Here is a 24483-nt window from a genome sequence, read left to right on the forward strand (position 1 = left end):
TATGTTTTGGAGACATCTCCTTCTCTCTCTTCTCCAGGAAATTTTCTATAAAGTAACTGACAGCCAACACATGCAAACAGGAAATTGTGGCTTCACAGTAAAAAAGGGATTTAATTAGAAGGAACGGACTAGTAATAGTGACAAGGTAGAATAAATGAGGTATGACATCGTAGAGGGCTCTGGGACAGCGATATAAATAAATCATTAAGGTGGAAGCAGGTATCGGGGTTGGAGGGGAAATGTAAGAGGGCGGGCACCAATTGGGACATTTTAGGGTGACCTTCATTCTGTGAGATTAGTGTATAGCTCGAAGGCATCAGATATGAGTGTCCCACAGAATAACTGAAGTGGTTTTTATTGAGCTGGGGAGGGGGATAGGAAACACTTGTATCAATAATTTTTTTTATGTTTAATAAATTTATTTTTTTAAACTAATTTTCCTTTATTGCATTTAATCTTCATTTGCTGCTTCTCCAGGATGTCCATAGTTGTGAATTGGTTGGAGTTTAAAGCAAAACAACACTCTGTATCCAACCAGATTGTCAGGACGTTGCTAGAAGTCCGCAGTATTTCAGTAAGTGTGACGTTCTTGTCAGTGGGAGTGACCCGCGCACGTCACTGTGTTAAGGTGATCGCGCGCGCTGAGTTTTTCACAATCGGCTGTTTTATACCAAAGTGGCTGCAAATAGCAGCAAATTGCCTCCCAAAAAATCATCATCATCTATTTATATAGCGCCACTAATACCGCAGCGCTGTACAGAGAACTCGCTCACATCAGTCCCTGCCCCATTGGAGCTTACAGTCTAAATTCCCCAACATACACAGACATAGACTGATGTATGTGCGCGTATGTATGGTCAAATATGATACTCAACTTTCATTGGTCGAATTGTCCTGTGTATAACAGACTGAGAGTTAGATAGCAGCAGTACTCCAACGCTCCGAACACACCTCCGTAAACTAGAAGAGCATTCAGGTGTATAGAGAATGGAAACATTTAATGAGAAGCACTGCGCAAAATTGTAACACAAATGACGGGCGATGGTTAACCAATGCCCCAATGCGTTCACTGTAAGTAAATTGATTGTGCCGCAGTGCTAAGGGCCTTAGAAAGTCCACATTTTCTTCTTAATCCCGGGCAACCTTTTCTGCGCCATAGCTGTCGCCTGATGTGCTATTATCATAAACTTTTAAATTGTAAAAGTTGTCGGCTGTAGAAAATTTGCACTTACACTGATAACGGTCGAAGCCGTAGGGGGAGAAATGTCACCTTGAAAATGCTGCTTTTTAATATTGGCCTGGAAACATTTCTGTTATTCCGTATGCTGAGCGCAGCTTCCTTTACCAAGCCGTAGTCTGCTTTACACGATTAGATTTATGATTGCCCTTACATCTGTACTCCAATGGTAACTATGAATTACTAACACCGATGACCCATTACACAGCACCCTCTCTACTGTTATCTATATGTCGTAGTAATAATTTGCAGACTATTTGTTTTCCGACGCTGCAATGATCATTAACCTGACCTAGTTAGCTACAAACTGATACATTGTATTCTGTACTTATTCATCCATAAATATTTTTGAATGTAGGAGATTCTATTAACATTTTTAAATGCAAATTTGTGACTTTTTACATTTTTCCTGTTTTATTGCATTTATTACCCTAATGGTGGTAATTCGTTTACAGGTCAGATCCCCACAAGGTATGATCCCTATTGTTTCATCAATGTAGTTCACCTCAGCACCTCGCTCTATATTATATTCACAAAATCAACATCTCTATACTGAGACTTCGCTGCTAGCTCAATCCTGCACAGTGTATTCAACACAATTTTATTGAGGTTTATTTTCTGACAATGGAGAGATGGTCCATGCGCAGCGTATATATAGAGTCTGCATTCATATATGTGCTTTTCCCATTAAAGGATACGATTAGTCTCCATTTCATTTTTATTCACCAATCCTCCTCCAGATGCACCAGCTCTGCTCTCAAAAGATAGCATGCGGCCGTCCATAGATCTGAACTTTTAAGGCTAGTGCGGCATCACTCAGAAGCTGGGACTTGTAGTTCCACAACACCAGAGCCACAGGAGGCCTGATCTAAAGCCTCTTCTCGGCTGTACCCCTATTCTTTGGGACATAGGTCAATATAGAAGGTATTCCTGGATGGATCTTAAAGAAAGTAGACTTCGGTTACAATGTATCACTCTTGTTACAATGTATCACTGCGTTCAGACTATCGCTGCCTATATGATTGTTCTTACAGCTGACGCGCAAACAGCGACCCAGGGAGGAAGACACCGACGCCCCCCTGTGCTCGTCTTCAACATATGAACCAATCCCCAAACAAAAATATCTTTAAGGACAAAGAAAGTTGATGATCTGAGTCCTTTAGTCAAGTTGCTCCGAACCAGAGCAGCAGGGGTTAATGAAACGTGTTTCTGTCCAGGCCGGCCTGAGAAATGGTTCCTGGCCTACAGGAAACCGAAAGGGCCGTTTCCTGTTATGAAGGTTGCAGGTTTATTTCACTGCAGCCGCACAGCGCACACACGGACAGGAAACAGTGACATTACCGCTGATTGCTAACGCTGCACAGAGTCAGCTACGCGTTGTGAGCCCAACGCAACCGCAGAGCTTAAATCTCATTATTACATCATACAGTGCAATTCCACTGAAGAATTTATATGCTAATAAGTCTGATTACCGCCATACAGAGCCCCTCACCACCAAACAAATATCACTGGGGTGAGCTGAGAGGTGCCGGACAACAGACATACACAGAAAATCTGTGAACAATACTGGTAGAAATCTGTGTCGCGAAGTCACGTTCTGCAGACACTTTGCAGCTAATTGAATTTCCCCTATGTGTTCATAAAATCTCAGCTACACATATTTGAAAACACGGAAAGCCTCTTGCCCCTCATTACGCTCCTAATACGCTGGACCTATCTCTAAACAATGAGATTAGACTCTTTGGGGTAGATTTATCTAACCTTCTAATAAGGAAAATCAGAGGTGTTGCCCATAGCAGCCAATCAGATTGTAGCTATCATTTATCTGGAACATGCTACAACATGAGAGCTAGAATCTGATTGGTTGCGATGGGCGACACCTCCACTTTTCCTTTTTAAAAGGTTTGATAAATCTGCCCCTTTTAGTCTTTTGCCATCAGTTTTTCATCACTAACTCGACTGATTGATCCCCTGTACAGTTGGCGTGCTGGCATTTATCTTACACGCATGTTGTCGTTTGTTAATTAAAATGACCCTGTAGTGATTAATTACGTAAAGCCACAGTAACGGGGTGGAGGGGATGTAACAACAAATCTGTGCAATGCAGAACATTGACTGTTCTTTTTATACTCCACAAGTGATGTCATCGCTTATAATCAGTGAGTTCTTACCTAATCGCTTTAGGAAATCTTGTGTATTATAAGAAATAATGTTCCCCATACAATAAAGTATTCTGGATATTACAGTCGACTTGGATTTGCGTAACCTGTATAAAAGCATTTGGTCTAAGGCCTTGTGCCTTTAAATCATCATCATCATCTATTTATTTATATAGCGCCACTAATTCTGCAGCGCTGTACAGAGAACTCACTCACATCAGTCCCTGCCCCATTGGAGTTTACAATCTAAATCCCCAAATATACACACACACAGACCGAGAGAGACTAAGGGCAATTTAATAGCAGCCAATTAACCAGCCAGTATGTTTTTGGATTCATTGCATCATTTGGCTCCACCCCACAGATGACATCACACTTTTGTAGCCTATTACAGCAGGGGGCGGGGCCACAATGATGCACAACTCACGTCCTAAGCCACGCCTCTCACCACTTAAGTAATGAGGAGACCAGAAACCGGGAGGTTGCCCTGCTCTCCTGGGAGTCCGGGAGAACTCCCAGAAATTCGGGAGTCTCCCGGACATTCCGGGAGAGCAGGGCAACTATGACTTTAATATCCACACCTGCTGACTTATTAATATACACAGTGAGCCTCCTATCCCAAGTTATGGTAATAACCAGCAACCCTCAGCTCGCTGTATCCCTTCTCAAGGGGTTCTAGCTGCACCTCTGAATTTAAATGTCTTAGGTTTGGGCCCTTTAACAGCCCTGGGCCCCTAGTTACTGTCTGAAACGCCCTTATTATAATCCACTACTGATTGTTATTATATTAACACATAAGCGCAGTTTGATCCAGCCGGCTGACCACACTACAAGCTGCACAAGAACATATTTCTACAACGTCCCAATCTCTTCTCTCTCTCAGTCTCATGCTAATAACATTACATAATGCTCATCATTCAAGTCATTGGCCTACACAGTACATCAATCTGATTTAATATACACCCAGCAAAAAACAGCGTTGCCTTCAATTTATTTTGTTTTGTTCTTATAGCTCAAAGACTTAAAGGGACACAATCATTTTATTTTTTCTTTAATAAACTTTTTGCACGTATGTTCCAAAACAGTCTATTCATTTAATTTCAATTTACTTGTATGTTATTTGTTATTATTTTTTCATGCGTTTAACACATCATTGCTCACTCTCCTGGGATCATTGGGAGACTTTTTAATGAGGGGGGAGACCTTCCAGCCCCCCAGTGAGCAGGCACTACTCGCGGGATTTGCTGCAAGGTGGGCGGAGTCGTGGCGCAAACAGCACAATCCAGGCCTGGAAAGTAAGATACTTAATGGGCAAAGTTTAAAATCCTGTTAAAATGGCTAGAAATAATCTACATTTCAATAACAAAACACACAAATCAGATACCCTTCCGTAGATTAAAAGAGAAATATACAATTCTTCAGTGAAAACCACAAATGATTATCTGGATCACAATTTATGGCAAGGTCATATACACAACTATGCTCGTATTAAAGGCCAAACTGGATTCTCTTCTCACTCCGGATTCTCTTCTCACTCCGGATTCTGTTCTCGCGCTTGGTTCTGTTCTCGCGATGGGTTCTGTTCTCGCGCTGGGTTCTGTTCTCGCGCTGGGTTCTGTTCTCACGCTGGGTTCTGTTCTTAATCCGGATTCTGTTCTTGCGCTGGGATCTGTTCTCGTGCTGGATTCTCTTCTTAATCCAGATTCTGTTCTCACGCTGGGTTCTGTTCTCATGCTGGATTCTCTTCTTAATCCGGAGTCTGTTCTCGCACTGGGTTCTGTTCTCGTGCTGGGTTCTGTTCTCGCGCTGGATTCTCTTCTTAATCCGGATTCAGTTCTCGCGCTGGGTTCTGTTCTCGTGCTGGATTCTCTTCGCAATCCGGATTCTCTTCTTGCGCTGGATTCTCTTCTCGTGCTGGATTCTCTTCTTAATCCGGATTCTCTTCTCGCGCTGGATTCTCTTCTCGCGCTGGATTCTCTTCTTAATCCGGATTCTCTTCTCGCGCTGGATTCTCTTCTCGCGCTGGCTTCTTTTCTTAATCCGGATTCTCTTCTTGCGCTGGATTCTCTTCTCGTGCTGGATTCTCTTCTTAATCCAGATTCTCTTCTCCCGCTGGATTCTCTTCTCGCGCTGGCTTCTTTTCTTAATCCGGATTCTGTTCTTGCGCTGGGTTCTGTTCTCGCGCTGGGTTCTGTTCTTAATCCGGATTCTGTTCTCGTGCTGGGTTCTGTTCTCGTTCTGGATTCAAATCTCGCGCTGGGTTCTGTTCTGGTGCTGGGTTCTATTCTCACGCTGGGTTCTGTTCTTAATTCGGGATTCTGTTCTTGCACTGGGTTCTGTTCTCATGCTGGATTCTCTTCTCGCGCTGGATTATCTTTTTAATCCGGATTCTCTTCTCGAGCTGGGTTCTGTTCTCACGCTGAATTCTCTTCTCACTCTGGATTCTCTTCTCACGCTGGATTCTCTTCTCACGCTGGATTCTCTTCTTAATCCGGATTCTCTTCTCGAACTGGGTTCTGTTCTCGCGCTGGATTCGATTCCAACGTTGGATTCTCTTCTCACGCACCAAATCTTACTATGTGATACCTGTTAACTATCTGTCTCCCACTTCCCCGACACCTTTGCCCTGTTTTAAATAAATTATGAATATATTGGCATTGCCTTATAGTGATAGTAGGTCTGAAACTGAAATATCTCTGCTAAAATATTGCTACCGAGAGCTTGTGGAAGCATGTGGTGTATCCGCTGCCCCTAATTCCTTCGGTATTCTCCACTCATGTTCAATAAAAAGAAATATAAAAAAGAAAACTATTCTGGCCCTAAAATGACGGCCTAACTTATAATAAAACACATTTCAGACCTTTTACCTATAAACCACTTTCAGAATAGTTTCCACTTTTTATTGTTCTAATACAGTCTGCTCCCGACCACCATTGACCTGAATCATTTTATATTCCCCTCTTCACCCTTTTTAAACCACTCGAGCTCATGGCGAGGAAAAAATCAATCTAGAAAAACAAAGAACCAAATAAAATCCCTAGTGCTAAACTCCCAGTGTGAATGGCTGGAGCAGCCAACCAATCAGAAGTGTGGCAAGTGTTTGAAACCATTACCCGCAGATCTAATTGGTTGGCTGGTTTAACCATTTAGATGGTCTGTCTAGTAGAGCTGGTAAAATGCAATTACCCCATGAACCTTGGCCTCTGTATACATTTCTATGTGCGAAGAATCTCACGCCACCTATCTGTAAATACTTTATTTAAATGCCCGTTGCTATCAGGTAGTGTCCTGTGCCGCTTTGTAAGCTGTGCAGGTTATACCACGTTCTTGTTTGGTCTCCCATTGTTCCCTCTGACAGCTGCAGTACAGCTATAATCTAAAGTAAACAGCAGGGTGGTCTTATTCTAATTGTTTTATATTTACCCTGAAGTAGGAGCTGGTTCCAGGAAAGAAGACAATAAAAATGTGGATGGAGAGATAATCAGCCATTGAAACACAGAATTCCGGGGCAGTTAAGAACCACACCGCTCATCTTGCCTGTCCACATTTATTCCTTAAATCTTCAGACCATCTTAGATCACCGCAGACCCTATTATTTCACCGTAGACCCTATTCGATAACCGTAGACCCCATTAGATCACCGCAGACCCCATTAGATCACCGCAGACCCTATTCGATCACCGCAGACCCTATTAGATAACCGTAGACCCCATTAGATCACCGAAGACCCTATTCGATCATCGCAGACCCTATTCGATAACCGTAGACCCCATTAGATAACCGTAGACCCCATTAGATCACCGAAGACCCTATTCGATCACCGCAGACCCTATTCGATAACCGTAGACCCCATTAGATCACCGCAGACCCCATTAGATCACCGCAGACCCTATTAGATCACCGCAGACCCTATTCGATCACCGCAGACCCTATTAGATAACCGTAGACCCCATTAGATCACCGCAGGCCCTATTCGATAACCGTAGACCCCATTAGATCACCGCAGACCCCATTAGATCACCGCAGACCCTATTAGATCACCGCAGACCCTATTCGATCACCGCAGACCCTATTAGATAACCGTAGACCCCATTAGATAACCGTAGACACTATTCGATCACCGCAGACCCTATTAGATAACCGTAGACCCCATTAGATCACCAAAGACCCTATTCGATCACCGCAGACCCTATTCAATCACCGCAGACCCTATTCGATAACCGTAGACCCCATTAGATAACCGTAGACCCCATTAGATAACCGTAGACACTATTCGATCACCGCAGAACCTAGTTGATCCTTTTTTTTTTTCAGATTTAGGATTAATATTATTATTATTATTATTATTATTAACAATTATCTATATAGCACGTACATATTACAGCTTTACAGAGAATATTTAATAATTCACATCTACAATCTATATCCCCTACCCCACAGACACACACACACTAGGGTGAATGTCATCAGAAGCCAGTTAACCTACCATTACATCTTTAGAGTTTTGGAGGATACAGGAGCACCCGGAGGAAACCCAGGCAAACACGGGGAGAACATACAAACTCCACGCAGATTGCCTCATGTCTATCCCAAGCATGTTTAAATTCCACAGCCAGCAATCACATGTAAAGATCTGTACAATGAATATATCAATAAACACTCTCTTTTAGGCAGACAGATGCAGCTATAGAGAAGCAGCACAAATAGTCTAAAACACTAAAAGTCATGATTTTTTTCTTTATTTCTGGTGAAAGTCTTTCTTTAATATCCTGATTGTATAAATATACTTATAATTTTGCACTAAAAATAACCATTGTTCTATCATTTCCACCTCCGCCCCTTCGGTGGTGTGGCAGTGACCTCATCTGCGTGCGTATTTCATGACTATTATTATGTTTTGTCAATATAGAACATGATTGCCGGTCACTACATTACAATGGCAATCTAACAGGTGACACCAGGTGTCTGCTGACATCAACTCAGCTGTCTCGCAGTTCCTGGGATCCTTTTTCTATTGAAAACTGAAGTGGCACAAGAGATTTCCATGATGAATGTAAGGCAAAGCCACGTGGCTGGTGACCTGTTGGTCCCTTCCAGCAATTATATGGCCCCAATTTCTGGAAGGACCTCAGTTGCATATATATATATGTGTGTTTGTTTGCGTGTATGTATGTATGTATGTATGTATGTGTCTATATATATATATGTGTGTGTGTGCGTGTATGTATGTATGTGTATATATATATATATATATATATATATATATATATATAGTGTGTGTGTGTGTATGTATATATATATGTTTGTGTATATATATATATATATACACAAGTTAACCCGTGCATGATACTCATGCATTCTAGACAAATCAAGCTACTTAAGGTGTTAAAAAGGTTCTTGTCATGCATTTGGAGCTAGGCCAGGCCTCCTCAGGGGAAGAGCGTTACTTCCCGACGCAAGCGCACTTTTTTAACGTGGTTTTGTCCACATGTCACCACCTCATCATTCTTCTCCATCACCTCATTCTTCATCTTCATCGCCACATCCTTAATCTCCATCGTCTTACTGTTCTAAAACCTCTCGATACACAACGTTTCTGCTAAACACCTTATCGCTGTGCTCAATCAGTCTCCCTTGAAGGGCAGTATTCATAACCTGCACTTTCACATCACTGCTTCTCCGTACTCGTGAAAATGCGACATACAATTGTCCATGACCAAACACAGGCTCAAGAGTTTGAGTCCTCAACTGGTAAATTTAGCCTTTACTACCCCTCCCACGGGGGGGAAGGGGGGATGATGGAAGTTAATTGACTTCACTATTATAATTTTTTTGTCAAAGAATGTCAGTATACCAAATTTCAGGTCAATTGGATGAGCCCTTTCTCAGAAAATAGTTTTTTCCACACACACACACACACACACACTAACACACGCCGCTAGGCTTATATATATTATATATATATATATATATATATATATATATATATATATATATATATATATATATATATATTAGTGTGTGTGTGTGTGTGTGTGTGTGTGTGTGTGTGTGTGATGATAGAAAACAATTATACTGGTTAAACGTAAAAATTCCCCCGTTACAAAGAAAGATCAGGTATTAAGAATTTCAATAGTGCAAAACTGCAGAGCGAGTGCTTATTTAGAGACGTCACCAGCTACTTTTGCACAAGTGGACGTATGGGGAAGCTCAGGGAATTGCAAATCAAGGTGTCAGTGTCTGCGTGCAAACATTTGCACCAGCAGATAGGAGGAGTTGAGCAACAACAACATGAGCGTGCCTACCTTTTGTAACAACATGCAAAAAGAGGATTTTGTTTTGTGTGGAACGAGATGATTTAATTGAGATAAAGGGTTGAATTCTCACCAGCATCTTCTTACAGCAAAAAGACTCAATTTCTATTTTTCACAAAACTCAGGTCTCATTGTTTGATTGGCCCGCATCGGCCCGTTACTTTTTTGAACAAACTCTCACGGTTTTTGGATAAATGTTCCCTGGGTCTTCTATGGCCCCAGAATTCTGCAGCTTGACCCCTCCCCCAACCTTTGCCCCTGTTCTCCTGCCCTTCCCCCTCTTTCAACAAAAATACTGTCACGGGCACTAGGAGTCTTTACCCAGGAATCACCAGATGGTAGGCTTACCAGAGCAATGTAGATGGTAATAGGGTACTCTGGTAGCTGGGTGATCACGGAACATGAAATGATGGCCGATGAGATGCTCAGGAAAGTCTATGACTAGCAACACTGGTAATAATGAGGTAATAATACACAAGGAACTGTATGGACAAGGACACGTGAAGGTAGTCAGTGGTCTGCGATAGCAAGTTGTACCACTGCTATAGTGAGGAGGAATGTCCAACAGAAACAAGGAGGTGATGAGAGTCAGCGGTCTGCGGGTAGCAAGTTGTACCGCTGTCTGAGTGAAGGAATGGAATCCAAGTGGAGGTATCCAGGTAGTCAGTGGTCTGCGGTAGCAAGTTGTACCACTGCTATGTGAGAGGATAATGGAACAGATGATACCGGAAACAGGGATCAGTGGTCTGACATCAGCAAGTTGTACCACTGAATATATATGTGAGGAGGTGCACGGGGGAAGACTGCAACACAGGATATACACAGGCACCTTATACACGATCCACAGTAATATGCACAATATAGATATATATATATATATATAAATGACTGAGCAGGTCTGCAATCTAGAAAGTCTCTTGAAGTAGTCCAGCACAATGATAACACAGTCAATGATGGCAATAGACTCAGCGGATAGCAGACTCCAGAGAGAACCAAACACAGTCCAGCAAGATATGCAATACACAGCACAGTCAATGAGAAGTATGCATACCGTGGTTCAGCAGTAGCAGTCAGATGGGATTGCAGCGGTACCTGAGCGGCTGGAGGCCGACGAGATAGAAAGTCCCTGGACAGGTGAGGCAGAGGTCTAGCAGGTGCAGCGCACAGGTGAGTAGACCAACAGGGACACGAATCCACAGGAGTCAGCAACACGTGGAACTGGACTCATAGGAGACCCAGGAGAATGGAGATGATCCAGCAGAGGGTAGTAGATGAGATACAAATCCAATGCTGACAGGAGGGTAGAGACCAGTGGAACACGTGAAGGCGTGGAGAGTGGATCAGCAGGAGATGGACGATAGCGCTGACCACAGCGGCAGGACTCAGCGGCACACGGAGGTAACCAGTAGCAACCACAGGAACCAACAGCGATGGGAAACAGGAGTGCAGCGCAGGGCAGGAGCTGTAGATCACGAAGTGTAGCAGATGGTAATGAAAGCGGCAGTCTCGAGGAAGTCACAGCAAAGATGAGATGAGACTGTAGTGCACGGAGGCAGCGGATAGTAGTCAGCTGGCAGTCATGATGTTGAACACAGGCGAGTTGCAAGCAGGAGACTGTAGTGCACGGAGGCAGCGGATAGTAGTCAGCTGGCAGTCACGATGATGAACACAGGCGAGTTGCAAGCAGGAGACTGTGGTGCACGGAGGCAGCGGATAGTAGTCAGCTGGCAGTCACGATGATGAACACAGGCGAGTTGCAAGCAGGAGACTGAAGTGCACGGAGGCAGCGGATAGGAATCAGCAAACAGACTTGATGAGAAGCAGGTGAGTGAAGTAAAAGCTGGAGTGCACGGAGGCAGCGGATAGCAATGAGCAAACAGTCACATTGATATAAAATAACGTTGAAGTGGTTTAGAAGACTGTAGTGCACGGAGGCAGCGGATAGGAATCAGCAACAGTCCCAAAGATATACAATAGCGATGAAGTGGTATAGAAGACTGTATTGCACGGAGGCAGCGGATAGGAATCAGCAAACAGTCCTGATGATACAGTTGATGGTAGAAGTGGTATGGGAACCACAGTAGTAGAAGTGGTTTGGAAACCACAGGAATAGAAGTGGTTTGGAAACCACAGGAATCAGCAGCGCTGAATACACGAGGAATACAGGAACACCTTCAGAGACTCATGAGGAATGAGACTCCAAGATCAGGCAACGTGGTGTTGACCACAGGTGCTTAATATAGGGAGGTTGCCTGATCTGCCAATTGAGTTAAAGGGGTATACACTGAAGTATAGAAAAGGGCTGCGCATGCGCAGACCCTCAGGATGGTGGACGACCACGGTTCCTAAATGTCCGGGAAGAGGCACTCACGGTCCGGTGAGTGACAGTACCCCCCCTTTTAAAGGTGGGCACAGAACGCCTGGAACCGGGCTTGTCCGGATTTTTGGAGTAAAACTTCTTCAAAAGGGCAGGAGCATTAAGATCTTCAGCTTTGATCCAAGAGCGCTCCTCAGGACCAAAGCCCTTCCAATGAACGAGGAAGTGGAGGACTCCTCGCGAAATTTTTGCATCTAGTACCTCGGTAATCTCAAAATCCTCCTCCTGATGAACTTGAACTGGCTGCGGAGCTGAGGGAGGAGTTGAAAAACGGTTGATAATAAGAGGTTTGAGCAAAGATACATGGAAGGCATTAGAAATCCGAAGACTCTTAGGAAGAAGGAGTTTCACACATACTGGATTGATAACTTGAATGATCCTATATGGACCAATAAAACGAGGGGCGAATTTCATGGATGGAACCTTCAAACGAATATTTTTTGTGGATAACCAGACACGATCTCCAATTTTTAGTGGTGGAATAGCCCGCCTCTTCTTATCAGCGAAAGATTTATATTTGACAGATGTCTTCTTTAAACAGGTTCTGACCTGAGACCAGATATTTTTAAAGGTCTGACAAACAGTTTCCACCGCAGGAACTTGGGTGGGCGGGAGGGCAGGAAATTCCGGAAAAGACGGATGGTGACCGTAGACCACAAAAAATGGAGTTTTGGATGATGACTCATGGTACATGTTGTTATGGGCGAACTCAGCCCAAGGGAGTAACTCTACCCAGTTGTCTTGATTGGCTGATGAAAATATCCTTATAAAAGTCTCAAGATCTTGATTGACACGTTCGGTTTGTCCATTGGATTGCGGATGGTAAGAAGATGAGAGTGCTAATCGTATGCCCAAGGTTTTACAAAGGGCTCGCCAGAATCTGGACACGAATTGTACTCCTCTATCAGACACAATCTCAGATGGACATCCATGGATACGGAAGATCTCTTTAATGAAATGTTCAGCCAGGATAGACGAGGAAGGCAAACCAGACAGAGGGATGAAATGAGCCATCTTCGAAAATCTGTCCACTACCACCCAAATAGTGTTATGGTTCTTACTAGGTGGTAAGTCAGTAACGAAATCCATACTAATATGGGTCCATGGTTTGGACGGAATGGGTAGTGGTCGCAGCAACCCTGCTGGGGTTCTGCGAGAGGATTTGAATTGCGAACATAATTCACAGGAAGCAATGAACTCTTTGACGTCTCTCCTCATTGAAGGCCACCAGTAACTTCGAGAGAGGATCTCAAAAGTCTTGTGTTCACCGGCGTGTCCAGAAAAACGAGAGGCATGGAACCACGAAAGGATTTTCCTCCTTAGAGTAGGAGGCACGAGGGTCTTCCCAAATGGTAGCGTTTTGGTGGATGAAGCAGCCAGTGAAATACATTTGGGGTCTAGAATGGTATGGTTGGAAACCTCTTCTATGTCAGAGGACGTAACAAAGGCTCTAGATAAGGCATCAGCTTTTTTGTTCTTGGCAGCTGGTTTGAAGGTAATTATTAAATCAAAACGGGAAAAGAAAAGAGACCATCTTGCTTGACGAGGGTTCAAGCATTGGGCAGACTGGAGATATGACAAGTTCTTATGATCCGTGAAGATCGTCACCGGATGGCGAGCTCCCTCCAACAAGTATCTCCATTCCTCTAATGCGGCTTTGATAGCCAGTAATTCCTTGTCTCCGATGGTATAATTCTTCTCTGCGGGTAGGAGACCCCGAGAATAGAAGGCACAAGGGTGGAATTTTTGCTGTTCCGAGCGTTGGGAGAGAATAGCTCCTAAGCCCACATTAGAGGCATCTACTTCTAGGAAGAAGGGGAGTGTCACATCAGGCTGACGAAGGATTGGAGCCGAAGAGAAGGACTCTTTTAATGTTTGAAAGGCTTGAATAGCCTCAGTTGACCATTGCTTGGGATTAGCCCCTTTTCGAGTCAGGGCCACAATAGGAGATGCAATGGAAGAAAAGTCTTGAATGAAGCGTCTATAGTAATTGGCAAAACCTAAAAAACGCTGGATCGCACGAAGAGTAGTTGGCTGGGGCCAATGTAGTACAGCATTTACTTTGTCAGGATCCATCTTCAGACCAACTCCGGAAACAATATACCCCAAGAATGGAATCTGGGGTAATTCGAATGAACATTTTTCTAATTTACAGAACAATGAATTTTTCCGTAGCCTGGAGAGGACTTCTGCCACATGTTGGTGGTGAGAAGGCAGGTCCTGTGAAAAAATCAATATGTCGTCCAGGTAGACGACGACACATACATATAATAAGTCCCGAAAAATCTCATTGATGAAGCCCTGAAAAACAGCGGGGGCATTACATAGCCCGAAAGGCATTACCAGATATTCGTAATGCCCGTCTCTGGTGTTAAACGCTGTCTTCCATTCGTCACCGGAACGGATTCTGATTAAATTGTAGGCACCACGAAGATCCAACTTAGTAAAAATACGGGCTCCCTTAATGCGGTCAAATAGCTCAGTGATCAACGGAATGGGATACCGATTCTTGATAGTAATGGCATTGAGTCCACGAAAATCTATACAAGGGCGTAATGATCCATCCTTCTTTTTGACAAAGAAGAACCCAGCTCCAGCGGGCGAGGTGGAAGGTCGGATGAACCCACGCTGGAGGTTCTCCCGTATATATTCAGATGTAGCTTGAGTTTCAGGTAACGAGAGTGGATAGACCCGGCCCCTGGGAGGAGTCTTGCCAGGAAGAAGATCAATCGGACAATCCCAAGAACGATGAGGAGGAAGACGTTCAGACTGAGCTTTATCAAAAACATCGGTAAATGAAGCATATTGAGGAGGGAGTCCCGGTGAAATAGCTGAGATGGAAGCTTGCTGTACCTTGAGAGGAATGACTTGGGAAAGGCAATGATGGTGACATTCAGACCCCCAAGACGTGACTTGAGGGGTGCGCCAGTCAATCTGGGGAGAGTGACACTGAAGCCATGGAAGGCCTAGGACAATCGGACTTGTCGTAACAGGGAGAATTAAAAACGATATCTCTTCATGATGCAGAGCACCAATCTGAAGGGTTACTGGAGACGTACTCTGGGTGATGAGACCGTTGATGAGACGTGATCCATCGATAGCCGTCACAGTAATGGGAGTTTTTAAGGTAATCACTGGTAGAGACCATTGATTTACTAACGATTTGGAAATAAAATTTCCTGCTGCTCCGGAATCAATCAATGCCTGTGACTCAAAGGTTTTGGTAGCAAAGGAAATAGTCACATCAAAAGCGCAGACTTTAGATTTCATAGACGATGGAGAGGACTCCAGGGACCCTAACTTCACCTCTCCAGAACTAGTTAGGGCCTGGCATTTCCCGATCTCTTAGGGCAGGAGCTGAGGACATGAGTGGAATCAGCACAATAGATACAGAGTCTATTCTTGACTCTTCGTTTCCTCTCCTCAGAAGATAACTTGGAACGTCCTATCTCCATGGGAATCACAGCGGGTGACACTGGACGAAATTGAGGGTTAGAGCGAAGAGATGCTTTAGCAGAAGTCGTTTTCTCAGCCTCTCTTTCATGAAATCTCATATCAACACGATGGCATAGAGAGATCAAATCTTCAAGGGACGAAGGAAGCTCTTGAGTAGTCAGTGCATCTTTAATTTTATCGGAAAGCCCCTGCCAGAAGGCGGCAACTAGGGCTTCAGTGTTCCACTGAAGTTCAGAGGCTAAGATCCTAAATTGAATGACGTACTGGCCTACAGTATGAGGTCCTTGTCGCAGACGGAGGATGCTGGAAGCAGCGGAGGTCACACGACCTGGTTCATCGAACACACTTCGGAATGTAGAAATGAATTTGGCACTATCTTGTAATATTGGATCGTTCCTCTCCCACAGCGGGGAGGCCCAAGCCAGGGCTTGTCCTGAAAACAAAGAGATAAGATAGGCCACTCTGGAACGATGGGTAGAAAAATTTTGAGGTTGGAGCTCAAAATGGACTGAACATTGGTTAAGGAAACCCCTACAAGTTTTGGGGTCTCCATCGTACTTTGACGGAGTAGGCAGGTGAAGCGTGGAAGCTGTAGACACCTGGGATGGCAATGGGGAAACGGAGGAAAGCACAGGAGCTTCAGTAGTAGCTGTCACAGTCTGTCCAGATGTTCCTTGGGAGGTTAATGACTGATAACACTGAAGTAACAGCTGTTGGCGGGCATCCTGTTGTTCCACACGGCTAACCAGATGTTGCAGCATCTCTTTGGCGGTAGGTTCCGCATCTGGGTCTGTCATGGCCTGATCTTACTGTCACGGGCACTAGGAGTCTTTACCCAGGAATCACCAGATGGTAGGCTTACCAGAGCAATGTAGATGGTAATAGGGTACTCTGGTAGCTGGGTGATCACGGAACATGAAATGATGGCCGATGAGATGCTCAGGAAAGTCTATGACTAGCAACACTGGTAATAATGAGGTAATAATACACAAGGAACTGTATGGACAAGGACACGTGAAGGTAGTCAGTGGTCTGCGATAGCAAGTTGTACCACTGCTATAGTGAGGAGGAATGTCCAACAGAAACAAGGAGGTGATGAGAGTCAGCGGTCTGCGGGTAGCAAGTTGTACCGCTGTCTGAGTGAAGGAATGGAATCCAAGTGGAGGTATCCAGGTAGTCAGTGGTCTGCGGTAGCAAGTTGTACCACTGCTATGTGAGAGGATAATGGAACAGATGATACCGGAAACAGGGATCAGTGGTCTGACATCAGCAAGTTGTACCACTGAATATATATGTGAGGAGGTGCACGGGGGAAGACTGCAACACAGGATATACACAGGCACCTTATACACGATCCACAGTAATATGCACAATATAGATATATATATATATATAAATGACTGAGCAGGTCTGCAATCTAGAAAGTCTCTTGAAGTAGTCCAGCACAATGATAACACAGTCAATGATGGCAATAGACTCAGCGGATAGCAGACTCCAGAGAGAACCAAACACAGTCCAGCAAGATATGCAATACACAGCACAGTCAATGAGAAGTATGCATACCGTGGTTCAGCAGTAGCAGTCAGATGGGATTGCAGCGGTACCTGAGCGGCTGGAGGCCGACGAGATAGAAAGTCCCTGGACAGGTGAGGCAGAGGTCTAGCAGGTGCAGCGCACAGGTGAGTAGACCAACAGGGACACGAATCCACAGGAGTCAGCAACACGTGGAACTGGACTCATAGGAGACCCAGGAGAATGGAGATGATCCAGCAGAGGGTAGTAGATGAGATACAAATCCAATGCTGACAGGAGGGTAGAGACCAGTGGAACACGTGAAGGCGTGGAGAGTGGATCAGCAGGAGATGGACGATAGCGCTGACCACAGCGGCAGGACTCAGCGGCACACGGAGGTAACCAGTAGCAACCACAGGAACCAACAGCGATGGGAAACAGGAGTGCAGCGCAGGGCAGGAGCTGTAGATCACGAAGTGTAGCAGATGGTAATGAAAGCGGCAGTCTCGAGGAAGTCACAGCAAAGATGAGATGAGACTGTAGTGCACGGAGGCAGCGGATAGTAGTCAGCTGGCAGTCATGATGTTGAACACAGGCGAGTTGCAAGCAGGAGACTGTAGTGCACGGAGGCAGCGGATAGTAGTCAGCTGGCAGTCACGATGATGAACACAGGCGAGTTGCAAGCAGGAGACTGTGGTGCACGGAGGCAGCGGATAGTAGTCAGCTGGCAGTCACGATGATGAACACAGGCGAGTTGCAAGCAGGAGACTGAAGTGCACGGAGGCAGCGGATAGGAATCAGCAAACAGACTTGATGAGAAGCAGGTGAGTGAAGTAAAAGCTGGAGTGCACGGAGGCAGCGGATAGCAATGAGCAAACAGTCACATTGATATAAAATAACGTTGAAGTGGTTTAGAAGACTGTAGTGCACGGAGGCAGCGGATAGGAATCAGCAACAGTCCCAAAGATATACAATAGCGATGAAGTGGTATAGAAGACTGTATTGCACGGAGGCAGCGGATAGGAATCAGCAAACAGTCCTGATGATACAGTTGATGGTAGAAGTGGTATGGGAACCACAGTAGTAGAAGTGGTTTGGAAACCACAGGAATAGAAGTGGTTTGGAAACCACAGGAATCAGCAGCGCTGAATACACGAGGAATACAGGAACACCTTCAGAGACTCATGAGGAATGAGACTCCAAGATCAGGCAACGTGGTGTTGACCACAGGTGCTTAATATAGGGAGGTTGCCTGATCTGCCAATTGAGTTAAAGGGGTATACACTGAAGTATAGAAAAGGGCTGCGCATGCGCAGACCCTCAGGATGGTGGACGACCACGGTTCCTAAATGTCCGGGAAGAGGCACTCACGGTCCGGTGAGTGACAAATACTCCCAGAATTTCTCTCTGCGCGTTTCACTATCAGAATTTCCCTCTGCACGTTTCACTGACAGAATGGGCTTCTGCGCATTTCACTTCTGTCTAATTATACCGCATCCACAGCACAGAGCAGAATAAATTGACACTGTTGTTCCAGTTCTTTATCTAGACTATAGAGAACACGGAATTCGGAATGAACAAATACACTGCGGAATGTCATTCCACGGAATAGCCAAGGAAAAGCAGAACTTGAAGATTCCATTGTGGGAACTGAGCCACTCTGTGAAACGACCTGTTTCGTCAGTTTGACTGGTAGGACATTGAGCCGCAACTTCGCTGATTTCTAATTATAACGGAGTGAATCTCTTCCCTTGCTAGTCAATTGCACCAAAGCAATAGTCACGCTTGAGGGTGTCGAAGAAACGGAGTGAGCATTATTTATCAGTGCTTCCTTCAGCAGCTAAAGGGTTAAGCTTTCGCCCACCACCATTCAATCAGCTCGCTAATACTTTTTACTTCTTATTATTCTGCGACTTGTTAGTAAATGAAATATTTATGTCCAGTATGTCGGAGGTGACTGATTTGATCTGGGAATTAGCTGTTCAGCTGCAAGTCACTAGCACGAAACATGTAATGTAATTCAAAGCCTTGTCATTTATATCAGAGGGCGGGGAGGGGGACTTTTAAATTAATTCCACCCACTTTCAATCCCCAACAATTTATAGTAAACAAGCCGGCTTCTCTTTGCCTGCGATGCAGAGCTGGTAATTTACACAGGATGCAGGTCTTCTGAATCATTCCTCACAAATTTAATAATCATTTTTAGAGGACACTGTGACTTAGTGTTGGCAATTCCAACGTTCATCCTGTAGTGTTCACACAACACAAGACAATTTCACAAAGTCCAATATTCCGAACATAAGCGGCAACACAAGTATACTAGAAAATATTACACTATCTCATCAGGAAGTTCTCTAATCTTCTCTTCCCAAACTTAATCACCTCTACCGGTACCTGCAATGGATGCTTCCAGCTCGGTTGACTGCAACAAATTGATTAGAGACCCAGAGGACCTTCTTGGGTGGTCTATTTTAGGGGGACGGAGCGGATTCACGGGCTCCACGTAGGTTTATGGCTAGGACTTGAACTTGGCTTCTTGGAATGATGTTAAAAAAAAGTTTGGATTGGGTAAAAGGTTTATCTATTGGGTCGATGACAGTCTAAAATTTACTGTACAATTAATGCAGTAATACATGTACAGATTCCGTTGGACAACTTGGTCTTATGATCAAATTGGTCACTCATTGCACAGTGTGTGTGCCCATCCTGAATGATAAAAATCAGATCAGTGTTGCATCTGATCTGGGAGCATGGAAATAAACACTACATCTGCCAGTTGTATAGCCCGGCATATGGCTTTTTTGTTGTCTTATATAATATATCTTGATCTGCATTTTGGTTTGAATGGCACTGACCATTCAGTTTGAAAGTAGTGGCCCTTTTTAAAATCGCAGTAAAAATGGTACATGAAAATATACCTCAAAATCTCACCGGGGTGGAGATAGAAACAAGGTTATAAACAGACATGTTTTAGTGCATACATGCACACGCACACGCAACACGGCAAGCGACCAGATACGAGTTCATATAAAACACATAACAGCGACCACCTAGAACAAGTGCTAATATATCACCTACAGTAGAAACTCCAAAACATGATGTAAAATATAGGGGAAATATAAAACTCTTGGGTCAACATTTACTAAACTGCGGTTTTGAAAAAGTGGAGGTGTTGCCTATAGCAACCAATCAGATTCTAGCTGTCATTTATCTATTGCTTTCTACAGAATGACAGCTAGAATCTGATTGGTTGCTATAGGCAACATCTCCACGTTTTTCAAACCCACAGTTTAGTAAATATCCCCCTTGGAGTAAAACAGGCATTGTCTCATCTATCGTTATACTTGTATACAGTAGACGACCCCCCTCCCCCCTCCCCCCCCCCCCCCCCACTGTGCCACCAAACATTTCAGATGGTAACCAAAGGGGGTTATAATACACAGTATGGGTGCAATTATTGCATGTAGAAGATAGACTGATACATTTCGGTTTTTCCATTTAGATCTACCAAAAAGGGAAGAGGAACAGCCATTTATATCTAAGGGGACTCTTTATGACCCAGTCCAAAAATGGCGAGTATTTTCATCATCATCATTTATTTATATAGCGCCACTAATTCCGCAGCGCTGTACAGAGAACCCACTCACATCAGTCCCTGCCCCATTGGAGCTTACAGTCTAAATTCTAAATTCTCTAATATACATACACACACAGATAGACAGACTAGGGTCAATATTGTTAACAGCCAATTAACCTACTAGTATGTTTTTGGGAGGAAACTGAAGCACCCGGAGGAAACCCACGCAGAACATACAAACTCCACACAGATAAGGCCATGGTCGGGAATTGAACTCATGACCCCAGTGCTGTAATGCAGAAGTGCTAACCACTAAGCCACCGTGCTGCCCTCTTATTCCTCTTTTCGCAGCAATAAGGGATGAAGTATCGGGACCACTTATCAAAAAAGATATGTCGGGAGAGAGCATCCGATAAGAGGCTGCCCCAGCCCTGATTTCGGACCAGGCATTGCAGCTTTAAAAGCGCCAACATCACAGTCGCCATATTAAGTGACGTGAAAATGCACAATCGAGATTTGCAGTCTATATTTTATTTCTCGTCGGACATGTAATCATTGGGATTTTTATGTAGGTATAGTAACTGTCAGCATTATGGTAATCGCGAAAATGACTTCCACCGTCTGCAGTTTTTGGGGTTATTGTAATCCTCTTAAAGGGGTTATAAATTCGCCTCTATTTATTATTAAAGCCAGAATCGCTTGCTGACGTGTGTACGGGTGAGCTGGTGTGCGCATGTTTGAGCTTTCCGTTCCACTATTTTGTAAAAAAACATTTTTAATGAAGTTTAAAGACAAAACAAAATATTTAAAAAAATGATATTTAAAAAATCTAAACACAAAAAAAATAATATATTTAAAAAAAATACTTTATTGAAAGCATTTAAAAAAATACTTTAATACGTTACCTGAGATGGGAATAAGAGAACAGATATTACGGCGGTACAAGTGCGTGTAGACTTCCCCTTCCGATGCCGCCAGCCCCTTGATGGATCAGCTCCTTAGTTCCTAACGAGGGGCTGACCCTACAGAACTGGGGCAGGGAGGATTTCAGCTTAATGACAGTCAGCAAAAATGTAGTCATATTTTCATCCATCACTAAGGAAAAAACAGAGGTCAGTAACAATCACACACCCCCGTCTGACACGACAGAAGCTTTGAACCAATTATTTGGACATTGAGTAGGGCTGCGAATCTTTTACTTAGAGTCTGTGTGCCCCCTTTGTTGCAAAATGCTGATTCTACTTTAAGCCCTGAACAAATTGTGATATATTATAATAATGTGTCAGTAAGAAATGCTAACCGTCAGTAACTGTTTTATTCAAATTTTCAGAGACACCTAGGAGATACATTATGCATCAATGGAGGATGTTTGTCTCAATAGACAAAGTGTAAAAGCCAGAAATTATATAAAATATGTTACACAATCTATAAAATGCTAGAACTGTTTTTAGCCAAAGTATGAAAGTATGGGTTGTAAGTGGGGTAGGAGTGATACATTGTATAACAATTTCCTTGGGTCATTGAATAAGTCTATTTCATATACTTTGTATTAAACAGTCCAGTGATTGAGAGACACGGATGCATTACCTGGGAAGTGTATAGAATGCTGTAACAAATATTGTATATATATCACCTAGGATGTGTATAGAATGCTGTAACATATATTGTTTATATATCACCTAGGAAGTGTATAGAATTCTGTAACATATATTGTATATATCACCTAGGAAGTGTATAGAATGCTGTAACATATATTGTATTTATATCACCTAGGATGTAAATAGAATGCTGTAACATATATTGTATATATATCACCTAGGGAGTGTATAGAATTCTGTAACATATATTGTATATATATCACCTAGGATGTGTATAGAATTCTGTAACATATATTGTATATATCACCTAGGGAGTGTATAGAATGCTGTAACATATATTGTATATATCACCTAAGAGTGTATAGAATGCTGTAACATATATTGTATATATCACCTAGGGGGTGTATAGAATTCTGTAACATATATTGTATATATCACCTAGGGAGTGTATAGAATTCTGTAACATATATTGTATATATCACCTAGGAAGTGTATAGAATGCTGTAACATATATTGTATATATCACCTAGGGAGTGTATAGAATTCTGTAACATATATTGTATATATCACCTATGAAGTGTATAGAATTCTGTAACATATATTGTATATATCACCTAGGGAGTGTATAGAATTCTGTAACATATATTGTATATATCACCTAGGGAGTGTATAGAATTCTGTAACATATATTGTATATATCACCTAGGAAGTGTATAGAATTCTGTAACATATATTGTATATATCACCTAGGAAGTGTATAGAATGCTGTAACATATATTGTATATATCACCTAGGAAGTGTATAGAATGCTGTAACATATATTGTATATATTACCTAGGATGCTGTAACATATATTGTATATATCACCTAGGAGTGTATAGAATGCTGTAACATATATTGTATATATTACCTAGAATGTTGTAACATATATTGTATATATCACCTAGGAGTGTATAGAATGCTGTAACATATATTGTATATATTACCTAGGATGCGGTAACATATATTGTATATATCACCTAGGAGTGTATAGAATGCTGTAACATATATTGTATATATCACCTAGGAAGTGTATAGAATTCTGTAACATATATTGTATATATCACCTAGGAAGTGTATAGAATGCTGTAACATATATTGTATATATTACCTAGGATGCTGTAACATATATTGTATAGATCACCTAGGAAGTGTATAGAATTCTGTAACATATATTGTATATATCACCTAGGAAGTGTATAGAATGCTGTAACATATATTGTATATATATCACCTAGGAAGTGTATAGAATTCTGTAACATATATTGTATATATTACCTAGGATGCTGTAAGATATATAATGTGTAGGAGGAGGTGTGTACATGGAGCAGTTGTGCAGTCTGTGTAATGAGATCACACTCTAGGTAATGTGTCCTCCTGTATTTGGGGGAAGCTGGCAGTCGGACACGTGATTCTCCATGTAGTCTCAGTGTGTCCCTTTAAATCTCAGTCCCTGTGAGCTGCGCGGTCCCCGCTCTTCCTCTGCAGGAAGGGACCAGCTTGTTCTCCGGCAGCTGCAGTCACTGCTCTGATGATCACACTCAGCTGACGCGGGGGTCTGTGCGCCCACCTCCCGGAGAATGGTGTCTAACTTCTGAGGAGCGAGGAAGATGAGCACAGGTTAGTACATCTGGGTCTTATTATGGGTATATAATATATATATATATATATATATATATATATATATATATATATATATATATATATATATACTGCAGTATTACATTATAGCTACTGCCAGCTGGACATTGTGTATAGTAGTTGTTACACTGACTGTATTACACGATGTGTGTGTATAGGGTGTATACATTAGTATGTGGGGGATCAGAAGCAGCAATGCAATTAATAGTATATTCATTGTACTTATATAAGTTACATTTAATATCAATGTTGTTTCCCCCAACTTCTCTCTTCCCATCTAATCCCCCAGCGTTTGATCTATTCACTATCTACATCACTTAGATTGCGAGCTCTGTGGGTTATTGGTGTCCTTCTCGTCACTTTTATGCCATTGCATTATTACTAGTTACACAATTTTTCTGCTTTTGGATATGTTTGTCCGTACAAGCCCAGTTTTCAAGTAATACTCACATATGCTTCCCAATATATACCTTAAAAACTGTTCAGTGGGCATATCTCTACCAAACAGCAGATAGATGTATTGCAAAACAGTTGATTAAATCATTGCAGAAATTATTCTTACTTTAGGTTGTG

General features: G+C 42.9%; 2 protein-coding genes across 3 annotated transcripts in view; both read left to right on the top strand.

Annotated features, from left to right (window-relative positions):
- Positions 1-24483, top strand: part of LSM3 (LSM3 homolog, U6 small nuclear RNA and mRNA degradation associated) — a 491439-nt gene that overhangs the window by 413885 nt on the left and 53071 nt on the right. The gene's annotated exons all lie outside the window — the stretch shown is intronic.
- The window catches only part of FGD5 (FYVE, RhoGEF and PH domain containing 5), a 91323-nt gene continuing 90537 nt past the window's right edge, over positions 23698-24483 (top strand). Inside the window, exon 1 of one of the 2 annotated variants that reach the window (XM_075183685.1) lies at positions 23698-23889. In XM_075183685.1, coding sequence (XP_075039786.1) covers positions 23880-23889 — 10 coding nt within the window. In that variant the 5' untranslated portion in view covers positions 23698-23879. The remainder of the gene's footprint in view (positions 23890-24483) is intronic. The other variant, XM_075183684.1, reaches the window with a different exon arrangement.

This window comes from Mixophyes fleayi, chromosome 8 (genome assembly GCF_038048845.1).
Source record: "Mixophyes fleayi isolate aMixFle1 chromosome 8, aMixFle1.hap1, whole genome shotgun sequence".
NCBI lineage: Eukaryota > Metazoa > Chordata > Amphibia > Anura > Limnodynastidae > Mixophyes > Mixophyes fleayi.